Below are 12,934 nucleotides of genomic sequence, written 5' to 3'. Positions count from 1 at the left end.
CACGCAAAATTGTACATTTAGAAAGTTTATTTTTAACCATTTGGAAGAACCTAAAAGGTCTAAAACTCAGTTTTTGTCTGTATTTGAATTTTCTGTATTTTCAATTTGAAAGACTACATGCTGCTTATTTGGTATCATTGTAATCAGCACAACCTCTCCTATGTGACACTACCTTTATTTAATCATTTTTCCATGTTATATTCACACACTAGACATAAATTCATGGAAAAACAGGAAATTCTGTCTGGAAAAAAGAGATTCATTTTGCTGTGGAAACCCCAACAATTTTTAACAAACTGTTTTTACGACATAAAATAAAAGTTTTAGATGTAATTTTATAAAAACAACAAGAATAAAATGTGTCAACAAACTAATCAACATGTTTTTGAATGAAAATACAAAAAAAATCTAAAAGTCACACCAGGCAGCCCAAATAAAAAAGAATTTCTCACATTTTTCCTGGAATTATTTTTTCCCCAGCTTTTTCTTTTTCTTCTTTAAACATTCTTTTGTTAGAAGTTCGATCCAGCTAGATTCCTGGTCGGCTCGACTGGAATCTGCTCTCAGGTGGGGGCGTGTCTGTCCATTCTGATGTGCTCACCTTCAACGACGTCGGTGGGTGGGACCTTCGTGGAGAACCGCGGAGTATCCACAATTTTTAGACAACGCTGATGCTTGTTACTGTGGAAAATTCATGTCAGCCCCCATCCCAAAATAGAATAATAGTCTGCTTCCTCGTTGGATTTCTCATTGCAGACAGCTCTGTTTGGCTCAAGGCTACTACGCTATCCAGCTGCCTGGTGGACAGCTCCGCCTTATTGAGCTAGCGAGCTCCGCTGTAGAAAGCTAGCGAGCTACACTTTATCGAGCTAGACAGCTTCGCTGTAGCGAGCTATCAAGCTCAGCTAGTAAGCTCGGCTTTATTTAACTAGCTTTATTTATCTACTGTAGTGTGCTAGCGTAGCGAGCCAGCCCACTTAGAGTCCACTTAAGCCAGTGTGGGCAAACACATTTGGGGCCCACATTTTCTGCCCTCTTTTAAACCATATGGGACCCACCTAGCATTGCTGGATGGGTTGTGTGCTCTTATATCATGATATCAAAAAAATCCATATCGAACAGCACTTAAAGATTTCTTCTTTTAAGAAAATAGATTCTACTCACTAAGACAGGAGTCTCCAACCTGCAGCTCCAGATCCTCATGTGTCTCTTTTATCTCTCCATGGTGGATCCTCGGTCAAGCATAAAATAAGTCATGGAGACTGTCAGAGTCAGCAGCTCCTGATAATGTCTGTCTAACCAAAACTACCTAAAGAACACAAATAAACAAAGCCTGAAAACTAAGACTACCAAGATCCAACAACAAACTAAAATAACTAAACCCAGCAGTGTAAGACTGATGAGGACAAAGAGGGAAAATAGAATAAATATAAATGCAAGAAAAATAAAATAGATTTTTTTAAGTAAGGATTATTTATTAGCATTTCTTTAATTTAGAATAGTTAAATGTATAAATTGATGTCTGAGGTTCACATCGATGATAAACTATGTAGGTTTTTACATCCTGTTGACCTGAAGACGTCTTGTTTGATCAACTCTACCTCCAGAATGAACAGATTTATATGCAAAGAAAAACTTTGGTAAAAAGTTTGATCTTTTGAGTTAAAAGCACATATTATCTTATGCTGTACAACATTGGTTATAAAAAAAATCACATTTTGAGAGATGCTACTTTCTTTTTATATTTTTGCGTTTGTCTATGTCAAAAAATAGGCGTAATTCTCTTTTACTCTTACAGGTTGCCGACCCGTGCACTAAGACATGTTTTGTCTAAGATTATTTCGCTATTTCACTCTTGTGCTATCGAAGGCATGTTTATATTAAAGGTGGGGTCATCTGGACAACACAAGACAGCGCGCTGTACTTTTTTTTTTTTTTTTCAAGAATTTGTATCATCACTGGTGTTGTGCCAGACATAAAATCCTGTCCACCTTTGTCATGAGAGGGATCACGCATCAATGTAAGGGTGGGGTCATCTGGACCCCATAAGAGAGCACAAGGGTTAAAAACTCTATTGATAATTTTTCTTGCAAGACAGAAAATAAGACAAATTTTCTTGAACCGAGTCTTTTTACGTTCTTAACTCTGTTTTTGCAGCGAAACACAAAATAAAAGATCTCGCCTCCTCACCTTTGGAATTCACTTCCTTTTTTCTTATCTTAAGTTTTAGCTGATTCTGGATGTTTTAATGTGCCTGTTTTGTGATTTTATCTGTGAAAAGCACAACTAAAACTATACTTGCTTACATAAACTGATATTTGTCCTCAGTGATACTCAAAAACAGATTCCAAGTGCTAATTGCAACCAGAAAGCAGAGTTCCTAGTGAAAGATAAATCAGTCGTGTCATGTCAGGGTTTATATTTTCCATGCAGTGGCAGGCCGACATCATTAGAGAACATTCAAAATGTGCTTCTCTGCGGCTTTGGCTATAAATTTTCCCTTTTGAAAGCTTGTTATGTTGAAATAAACAGTCAAAATTCTCTTCATAATCATGTTTTTCCTGCCACTGGTAAAGAACGTTGGATAAATTTAGATCCTTTCATGTTCAATTACAGCCTCAGACAATCCAGAGCCACATTGATGCTTTCAAATTTATCTATGATGCTGTCAAAACTAGGGCTGCCACGATTAGTCGACTAAACGACGACTAATTTAATAGTCGATGACTCGTTACTTTATATTATATGGAGTCAGAGTGTAGTAAAGTGAAAGTTATAATGGTATTCTGTTAGTTTTTTGGACTATTTTGAAGTTTAGCTAATATTTTAGCTACATCATAGCTATTTTGGCTAATTTAGGCTTTTTTCCAGTTTTTAAGGCTATTTTTTAAGTTACATGCTAGCTGTTTTGGCTAACCTGTTTTTTTCAGTTTTTTAGGCTAATTTGGTATTTAGCAAAAATTTTTGGTGGCTATCAACTTCAGCGTTTTCAGCATCTTCAGCGGGCAAATTCAGCTTACAGCATTAACACTAGCATTATTGCAGGTAATGTTATATATCTAGTTTTTAGTTAGTTTAAATCAGGAGTGTCAAACTCAATCGCACGGGACCAATATTTAAAACATACCTTAGGTCGGACAGGATAAACATTTATTGAACGCTCTAAAACTACATTTTTAAAACTTTAAAACAGTAACTTTTCAACATAAATATGAATAAATACAGACAGGAATACTAATCCAGAATAAATCAACTTAAACCTTAAATAACTTGTTCAAAAACATATTTAGTCAAAATTATACAAGCTAGAATTAAGCACAAGATAACATCGGGCCATTATAAGGATAAAATAACATGATCTGGAGGGCCAGATCCGGCCCCCGGGCCTTTGACACATGAGGTTTAAAGCTAACAATTAAGATGTGTGCTTTACATCAATTTTGTGCATGACCCGATTTGTCGACTAATCGGTAAAAATAATCGGTGATTAGTCGATTATTAAAATAATCATTTGTGGCAACATGTCAGCATTCAAGCAAAAAAAGAAGAAATGGATAAAATTTGCACATTTTCCAAATAATCCATTAGAATCAAAAGACCTTTTCGTTTATCTTAACTTATCGTTAATTTGAGGGACATTTCACTTTAAAAGTCAAATGGCTTTTTTGTAGCTAATTAAAGAAGCGTCTTCAGATCTCATTCTCTGAGGATAACCGACGTAACGACTTTGAAACTTAAGTGCGACTCTGTTTTCCCTTCAATCCTCTGGACTGAACTACAATTAACTCTTGACCTGGAATAATTGTATTATTACAGAGGTCGGCTCACATCAGTCTCCCTTCAATGCATCAGTGTCGCCCACAGCGGCGTCCTGCTCATTATTTATATAACCCCTGGAGGGCTGCAAAGTCCTTTTTTCTTCTTTTTTAAATTCTGTTTATCTCCGACGTTTCTGTCTGAATTTGAAACCTTTTTTTCTGTCACCATAAATAAAAGTGCCTGCAGTCATCCGGACGTGAAGAATGACTGTTTGGAGACGCCGTGAGCCGGCTGGTGCCAGGTTTCTTCTTGAAGCCAGGGCAATTTGATAATTGAGGTTGTTAGAGTGAAAGGGCTGAAGACGGCTCTGTTATGCTATCCCGTTAATCCCCCTCGTTCTGAGCCGGCTGTCACAGTCAGACCCATTGTGTCATTTCTGGGTCCGCGGACCGAACAGGGCCGGCTGTGTGAGCCTCCAGACCCGCTTGTGTCCTGCCAGCGGAGCTCTGGGGACCGGGAAGCAATTTTTAATATTTGACCAAATTACCACTGCAAATATTTCTCCTGGTTTCCCAGCGCACGTTGATAAATAGCAACCGAATTTAGAGCTTATTAAAGATGGCTCCGTCAAAGCTCCGCTTGCAGCAGCTCGCGGTTTTCTTTATGGCAGGTGTTTCTTCAGGAAATTGCTGGTTTGGTTTTTGCGTGTTTGGAAGTCGATGAATTGACTCGAGCAAATACTGATTAATGGTTCATTTGTTTGAATTTTGTAGCCGGGATGTGCAGGGAAAACTGATGCATCTAAAACCCTCTTCGTCTTTGCTCACTTTGTCGACTCGTTTTAGAAAACGACGCCTCGACTTTGTCGATGTGAATAACGTGTCCTTCTGGTTTCTCTTGGCAGATCACAAACATCACCAAGCTCAAAGACTTTCTGCTTCAACACCGAAAAGATTACATAAGTGCTGGGAGGTAAGCAGAACCAAGACAGACTAAACTCTCCAGACAGACGGCTGGAGACCAAATGAACATTTTGATTCTTAACAAAAATTAGCAGAGGTCAGGAGTCAGGGCTTCCAGAAATGCCTCGTATGTGCTGGGGGGGGGCTGCTGGCACGAGGTCGGCGGCGAGTCGGGTGGTCTGCTGAGGCCGGCTCCAGTCTAATTGTCTGGAATAATTGAGCTGCAACCAAGTGAAGAACGAATCACGCCCAGGGACTAATCCTGAAGGGCTGTGTATGTTTTAGGTGTGGAGAAGTCTGTAAAATCTGTTCACTTTAACTAGTGGGGGGGTATTCAACACGATTCTGAATTATGAAACGATTATCAATGCATCCTGAATGTTTTCTTCTCATGACACCAGAGCAGGACACACTTATTGACTTGTGAATTTGACTGAAGAGGAGCATGAAGAGTTTTGGTAATCCACCTCATAAGAGAAAGAAATAACAAGGAGTCTAGATGAAAATGTGATTTCATTTTGACTGAAAATGTATACATATATTTTAAAATTTAATATTTTTATTTTAAAAAATGTGACTTTTGTTCTCATTTTAGTGCCGAAAACAACCAATGGCTTGATGTCCCTCAGGGAATAATGCTAATTTAAAGAAATGCTGTGTTCATAAAAATGACTGTCCTACAGGGGAAAAGCACTATGAACGTCAGAAGAGCAAATCTTCAAACATCATATGAATGCAGATTAACTCTCTGCATCAATCCCCCCCACTCCTAACTTTAACATAAGAAGTACTCTGCTTTGGAGAGCAGAATTCTCCTTAATAAAGGTCAAAGTATTTATGGTGCGCCATGAATGGGAGACACCAGAATTACAGGGAAATTAAACCTCAATAAGGACTCTTCATATAAACTAGAAAAGTTCCATTACCTGTGATAATGCTAGAGTGAATGCCTTTAGCTGAAAGTAGTCACTGAAGATGCTGAAGCTTTTTGCTGAAAACTGTGACGCAATTTACTTTAATTGCTGCAGGGATTTGCTGAAAATGCAAAAGCTAATTGCAAAATGTTAAATTTGCTAAAAGACTGTAAATTTTGTTAAAGAACTATGAAGTTGACCAAAATTTCAGAAAAAATTGTAGTAAAATTGCTTAAAAATCTTTAATACATGCCAATTTTTGCAAAAAATATTTAGTGTGTTGCTTAAATATGAGCTAAACTCTAAGTAACCCCAAAAAACCTTCGTGGATTCCAAATTAGCCAAAAAAGCTAACTTGTTGCTTAAATACAAGCAAAATTCCAAAATAGTCTAAAATTTCTCAGTAAACTAAATTAGTCGAAAACATTAGCTTGTTGCTAAAATAGAAGCTAAACTCTAATTTAGTCTGAAAAACTCCAGTGTATGGCAAATTAGCCGAAAACATTAGCATGTTGCTAAAATGTTATCCAACTTAATTAAACTCGGAAAATAAATTAGTCAAAAACTTTAACATGTTGCTAAAATAGAAGCTAAGCTCTAAATTACCCTAAAAAAACCTCAGTAGATAGCCAAAAACATTAGTACGTTGCTACAATAGTAGCCAAACTCCAAATTAGCATAAAAAACCTCAGTAGATAATAAATTAGTATAAAAAGCTAGCACATTGCTTAATTACAGCTAAACTCCAAATAGCCTAAAATTCCTCCTAAAATTACTTTAAAAGATGAAAACATGAATATATTTAAAGGTTTGTTGTTAAGTTTTTAAGGAAAGGAGCTGGGGAATAACTATAGTGTGAATGCTAACTAAGCAATCACACAATTATTACAGTTACATTGTTTAAACAATAATTAAATTGTTTAAACCAGTGCAGTGGTTTGCCTGTCCCTGCACTAGACCAATATTGTTTTATTACTTTCTTAATATTACTTATGAGAAAGCATGAACATTGCTTTGTTAAAAAGACAAGTTTTCAGGGGAAATTTTATCCCTGAACTCGGAACCCGTAAAGCCTCACTCCGATGAAAATTCTGTTTTTGGTGGTTTTGATATGTCCTTGTGGCATTTTTCTCATGATGGAGGACATATATTTTGGTTTGAGGGGCTGTAAGCTAGCAGGAGACCATGTAAACAGGGAGCTCTCAGATATGGGTGACGGTAGGGGGGGTGGGGTTGCTCCTGCCAACGGTCAAATCCACAACTCAGAAGTACATTTTTAATGAACTCCTGCTGCTCTGCAGAAACTATGTCCTAGATTATGACAGTTTTGAAAGAAATTTGGATAAAAACAACATAATCATAACTTAAAGACCACTGCCTTGAAAATAGATGAAAAAATGATCAGGGAGGGAGTTTAAATAACAGTGATTTTAGTTCAGGGATGCATCAAAATGAAAATGAGCTTTGGGTGAAGTCTGGTCTGGTCACACATTCTGCAGGGTCAGCCATGTTTGTGCGCTTGTCGTGTTTCAAGTTCCACTTAACTTTTACATAATATCACATTAATTATATCATTTTTGATTATTTAAAACTCACAACATGATTCAGAATCGTGAATGGATCCCACTTTAGAAATACTCTGGTTTGGAGAGCAGAAGCCTCCAGCGTTCCTCCTGCAGGTCATCTTAAATTCAGCTCTCAAAAATTATGACTCCAACCTTTTTCTGTAATTATAGAAAAAGTCCTTCAAAGTCATTGAGATAAAATAGTTCATATACTTCTGCTTTGAATCACCTTCACATCCGTTTTACCCAGAATTCCTCCTCCTCACACATGTTTAGAAATATCAAATTCCACTGGCTTTGCCTGGTCCTGTGCTCTGGTTGAGTTGTCTCAACTAAAGAAGCAAAGTGGGGCAATTACAGCTCATGCATGAAATGAGATTTACAGCGCCATCTGCTGGATCCCTCTGAGAGTTACAGCTGTAGAAATACAAACCCAACAGGGCTGGAATGAGAATACTCAGATCTCTGCCATCCGTTACACAAAATATCTCTACATATTTGGGATTTATTTATTGCTATAAAGTTGCAAAAGAATGTTGGATTTTATAACTCGCCTGACTAAACTGATGAAGTTAACTCTGAAAATCTTTTGACTGTGACATTGTAAACAGATAAATACCAGTTTGTGTTTTTATACTTTACTCTCTAGGGATCTCCGGTTCTAAATAAAGGCAAAAATGAATACACTTCATCTATGTTTAAAGTTCCACTCCAACTATATATTTTTGTTTTCTAATCTAGTATCTTTTTAATTTTTAGCCAAAGTCTAAAAACCCATGTCATTTTTAAGATATTTTCTACAGAGCAGCAGCAGGACATTAGAAATTCCGCTCTGAGTAGGGCGGAAGTTAGCCTCACTAATTTCCCATCAGCCCTTTGTTTACACTACGGCTGCCACAAACGATTATTGTAATATTTTAATTAGTCGACTAATTGGGTCTTGTAAAGAAGATGTAAAGCACACATCTTAACCATCATTAGCTTTAAACTAACTATAAGAATAAAGATAATTAAGATGATAGTTTATTCAACTTTGAATGAATCATGCAGCTTCTGTCCTTCATTAGTTTGTGGTATTAAAACAAGATTAAACTAGAAAAGTTTAATTTCCTGTGATAATGCTAGTGTGAATGCCTTTAGCTGAAAGTATTTGTTGAAGATGCTGAAAGTTTTTGCTGAAAATGGTGACGTAATTGACTACTTTAATTGCTGCAGGGATTTACTAAAAATGCAAAAGCTATCTGCAAAATGTTAAATTGGCTATAGAACTATGAAAGCGCTGAGATTGACCTAAATTTCTTAAAATTTTCTAATAAAATTGCTTAAAAATTCCTAAAACGTGCCAATTTTGCAAAACATTTAGTGTGTTATTTAAATATGAGCTAAACTTCAAATTAGCCCCAAAAAACTTAGTTTTTTAGCCTAAACTCCAAAATAGCCTCAAATTCTTCAGTAAACTAAATTAATAAAATATGTTAGAATGTTGCTAAAATAGAAGCTAAAGTCCAGATTAACCTATGAAAACTTCAGTAGCAAACAAATTAGCCTTAAACGTTAGCATGTTGTTTAAATATTAGATAATTTTTTTTTTTTTTTAAATTACTATAAAACTATATAGAACTATTTTTCACAAAATATAGTTTTGGTCTTCCTGACTGAAATAAAAAAAAAAGGTGTATTTTTTTGGTGCTGAACACTCACAACTATTTTCAACTTTACTACACTTTGACTCCATATAATATAAAGTAACAACTAATCGACTATTTTATAATTGATTAGTCATCGATTAGTCGACTGATCATGGCAGCTCTAGTTTAATCTTTTTCCCGTTAGCTTATAGCACCTCACAAGCCCGAGCTAACAACAACTTAGCAAAAGACGAAAAAGGTAACCAATATCCGAGCCGTCCCGCTGTACAGTTTTCAACCAGATTCTATCTCAAACGAGAAAATAAAGACGTTCATCGATCTATTCTTCTGCAAGTGGGTGCATCAGAACGGAGCGGAAAAAGGGAGACTTTAGCCCCGCCCATTTCAGTTCTGCACCACAAATCTGAGAGTTTTCATCTGCTCCTGATCCATCATGATTTGAATAAAGAAACACTCAAACACAGTTTTATCTTAAATTCTTTTATATCTGTCCTTGTTCATGAAAAAAGGCCACAAGAATGTGTTAAAAACACAAATTTATTTGAAACTTATTTTAAATTTCATACATCTAGTTAGAAGACATACAAAAAGCAACCATTCAAACGTACTATGTTTAACATTATTATTTATGGTTTGATCTGTGAATTCTTAATCTGGATTCGTAAATCGATTTGCCACCTAAGTAGCAATTCAAACCAAACCAAAAACATTTTTCTGCAGAAAACTTATTTAGTTAATTTATCATTAAAACTTTCCTGATTCTAGATCAGAAGTGTCAAACTAAATCACACAAGAGGCCAAAATCTAAAGCACACATTAGGTCGTAGGCTAAAACTACATTTTAAAACTTAAAAATCATAACTTTTTATCATAATTATGAACTAGATATATAGCATTACCTGTGATAATGATAGTGTGAATGCTGTAAGATGAATTTGGCTGCTGAAGATGCTAGTGCTGATAGCTGAAAAAGCAAAAAAAAAAAAAAAAACTTTTCCACTTTGCAACTTTTCTAGTTTATATTAAGAGTCCTTATTGAGGTTTTAAAAAACAACTTAGGTTAGCTAAAACAGCTAGCATGTTGCTGAAATATTAGCTAAACTCCAAAACAGCCTAAAAATTCTTAGCAAATGCCATAATAGTCCAAAAAGCTATCAGAACTGTAACTTTTTAACATAATTATGAATAATAAAAAGGCAGGAATATTATTCTGGAATAAATCAACTTAAACCTTAAATAACTTTCAATTATTTACTCTCCATAAAAATGTATTTTGTCAAAATTACACAAGTTAGAAATAAGCACAAGATAACATCGGGCCAATAATAACAATAACATAAAATGATCTGGAGGGCCGGATAGAATTACCCGGAGGGCCGGATCCGGCCCCCGGGCCTTGACTTTGACTCGTGTTCTTGAGTCTATGGATTTACCCAGATGTTATTCTGAGTTCAGAACTGCATGTTCAGTAGCTGAGTGAAAAATTGTCTCATTTCTCCTAGAATTGTACAAGAACTTGATGTATTGACTTGTTTCTGCCAACAGTTTGATTGTTTTGGTGTTTCCTGCTCAGTAGATGGAGAACTTTTGCTGAGCAGCTCAGAGAAAATGTCTTCTGAAATGCTGAAGTTTTGTCGTTTATAGAATTTTTTCTTGATGTGAATAAAAACTCAAATAATCAAACCGGCTATATGTGTGTGTGTTTTAGTCTCATTTCATCGGACCTGACACGCATGACGGATGGCGAACGGGACCAGATTGACCAGGATGCTCAGATCTTCATGAGGACGTGTTCTGAAGCCATCAAGCAGCTCCGCAGTGAAGGTCTGTCCTTGTGCAGATCCAGGACATTCACTGTTATGTTTGCTTCTGTGTGTCTAACATGCACATTACTCCGCTGTCACGGCAGTGGAGAAGCAGGCGGCACCAGCTCAGATTAAGGAGCACAGAGGAGCCGTGCTGGACCTTGTAGAGACGTACCTGAGAGGTGAGCTTCTGAAACTTCTCGTGCTGCTTGTGAATCCACAAAGACCTGCGTGTGATGCTCGTCTGTGCCTTTAAGGCGTCTGTAAGGTCTACTCTGAGCAAAGAGCCATACGAGTCAAGAGGATGGTGGACAAGAAGAGGCTGTGAGTTCCTCCTCCGTCACTCGCTGTCTGTCACCGGTCTGGATTCTCAGAACGTTTGTGGTTTCAGATCAAGACTGACACCCGAGCGGCCCAGTCGAGCAGAGAAAACTCTGGAAGTGGAGCCCACAGAGGAGAAAACGAGAGAGGAAAGTTCAGGTGAACTCCTGATATGACCCACCCTGTTGTGATATCCTCAGCTAACTGAACGTATGCTCAGATTGTTCTGCAACTTTGTGATTTAATGCACTTTAGTCAGTATTTTTGATCCTTTTGGCTCGCCGTACTGCCTTCTCCTGACTGCACCTCCCTGTCGCAGGAGCAGCGGCTGCAGGACAGCTGCTCCTCACTGGGAGATCTGAATCCAGACACAGAGACGTGCACCAATGCTTTTATTCAGCTCTTGGAAATAAATAAATCTCTCAGTATCTACGTCCTCCATGGCGAAGTCCAGAGGAGTTTTTGATGGAAGCTCCTCCCACACGCGGCGGGAGCTCCAGGTTAACAGACTTTTAGATAGACGTCGAGCAGCAAATTTGACGCTTGTTAAAACAAAGACATGATTTGAGCATCAACTGTATTTGGTCTGGACAGACGATTGGTTTTAATAATTTGCTTTTGTTTGTGCCAAAAATAAACACATTGCATCTTTATTATTTAAAAAAAGAAAGACATAAATGCAAATCCAAATTTCTTAAAGGCTAAAGTAAATCTATTTGACTCCATCCAGGTTCTGATCAGTAGGAAATGACTCCAAATGTCTCTTTTACTGTTAAAGGTTGCCGTCTCCTGGTGTCTGTTGTCACTTTTTTTTTTCACAAGCTCAAAGCTTCAAAGAGATATTTTTGTCCACTCTACATCCTTAAACCCAAAACCACAAAGCTGTTTGTGGGATCAGAACCAAAAGAATCTTCATCGTCTATCCAGTTATCTCGTGGAAACCAAGAACTTCCTCAAAATCAGACTTTAAAACACAAATCTGTTCACATGTAACTTTTTTTTCCATTTAATGACTTTAAAATCAAGGTTGAATTTTCTGATTTTATTTGAAATTACCAACTTTTATATTTCTTTATTATAAGATATTTATTTGACCCTAAAAGTTAAAGTCCACTATAAATGAAAAATATTTAGTTTTATTTTTCTTTGAAGTACTTAACATAAAAGACCCATAATTGGAACTATGTCAAATCCTTCCTGATTATGACGATTTTACATAGTTCATGAATAACTGATCTGGTGAACTCAAACTGTTCAGACCTGGTAGCCCAACGTTGAAAACAACAATCTGCAATCGACTTCAAACGAGTACAAGTAAGTTTAGTCATCTAGAATTTCTCTACGACTATTTTATGTTAAAGAATTGTATTTGTTTCATTTTTTACTGATGATGTGAAAACAGACAAACTCAAACTCCTGATGTCTTCACCGTAACCTCCCGTCACCTCCTGAACTTCTGAGTCTTCCTTCTGCAGAGAAGAGCTCATCAGAGGTCCAGGGCAGCTCTGTCAGTTTGTGGGAAGAGGGCAGAGTGGAGGATGAGCTTTCTCCTGAGGAGATCCAGATGGTACGATCCACGGCTTCTAACCTAATCCTGTCTGAAAGCATCCAAACCACTAAGACTGGTTTGCTCTTGGTTGTTGAATCTTGGTTTTCAGGTGTGCTTATGTCTAAATATTGCTTTAAAGGTAAATCAATTAATGGGTTTGATCAATTAATCTTGATGTTGTTTTTTTAGAGTCTTAAATTAATCCCTCTCTGAAACTGTTAGTGTTCAATAAATGTTTATCCTGTTCGGCCCGTGATCTAAGGCGTGTTTTGGAGTTAGGCCTCTTGTGTGATTGATTTTGACTCTCCTACTTTAACTGTAGCATCTACAATTTTTTTGTGACTGCATTTTTTCATTTGCTTCTGACTAACAACAATTTGACTAAATAAATACATTTAATTTTAAGTTTA

The 12,934-nt window shown here is 36.8% G+C and overlaps 1 protein-coding gene across 1 annotated transcript in view; it reads left to right on the top strand.

Moving 5' to 3' along the window:
• Positions 1-12,542, top strand: part of stx18 (syntaxin 18) — a gene marked incomplete at its 3' end in the record, with an annotated part of 27,022 nt that extends 14,480 nt beyond the window's left edge. The window contains 6 exon segments of the mRNA XM_024271024.2: positions 4,664-4,731; positions 10,558-10,673; positions 10,759-10,836; positions 10,912-10,978; positions 11,046-11,134; positions 12,451-12,542. Of these exon segments, the coding sequence (XP_024126792.1) occupies positions 4,664-4,731; positions 10,558-10,673; positions 10,759-10,836; positions 10,912-10,978; positions 11,046-11,134; positions 12,451-12,542 (510 nt within the window).
• Positions 12,543-12,934: the final 392 nt, after the last annotated feature.

The sequence above is a fragment of the Oryzias melastigma genome, linkage group LG5, assembly GCF_002922805.2.
Source record: "Oryzias melastigma strain HK-1 linkage group LG5, ASM292280v2, whole genome shotgun sequence".
Taxonomy (NCBI): Eukaryota; Metazoa; Chordata; class Actinopteri; order Beloniformes; family Adrianichthyidae; genus Oryzias; species Oryzias melastigma.
The sequence above is the reverse complement of the archived record's forward strand: the minus strand, read 5'-3'. Positions and strand labels throughout refer to the sequence as shown.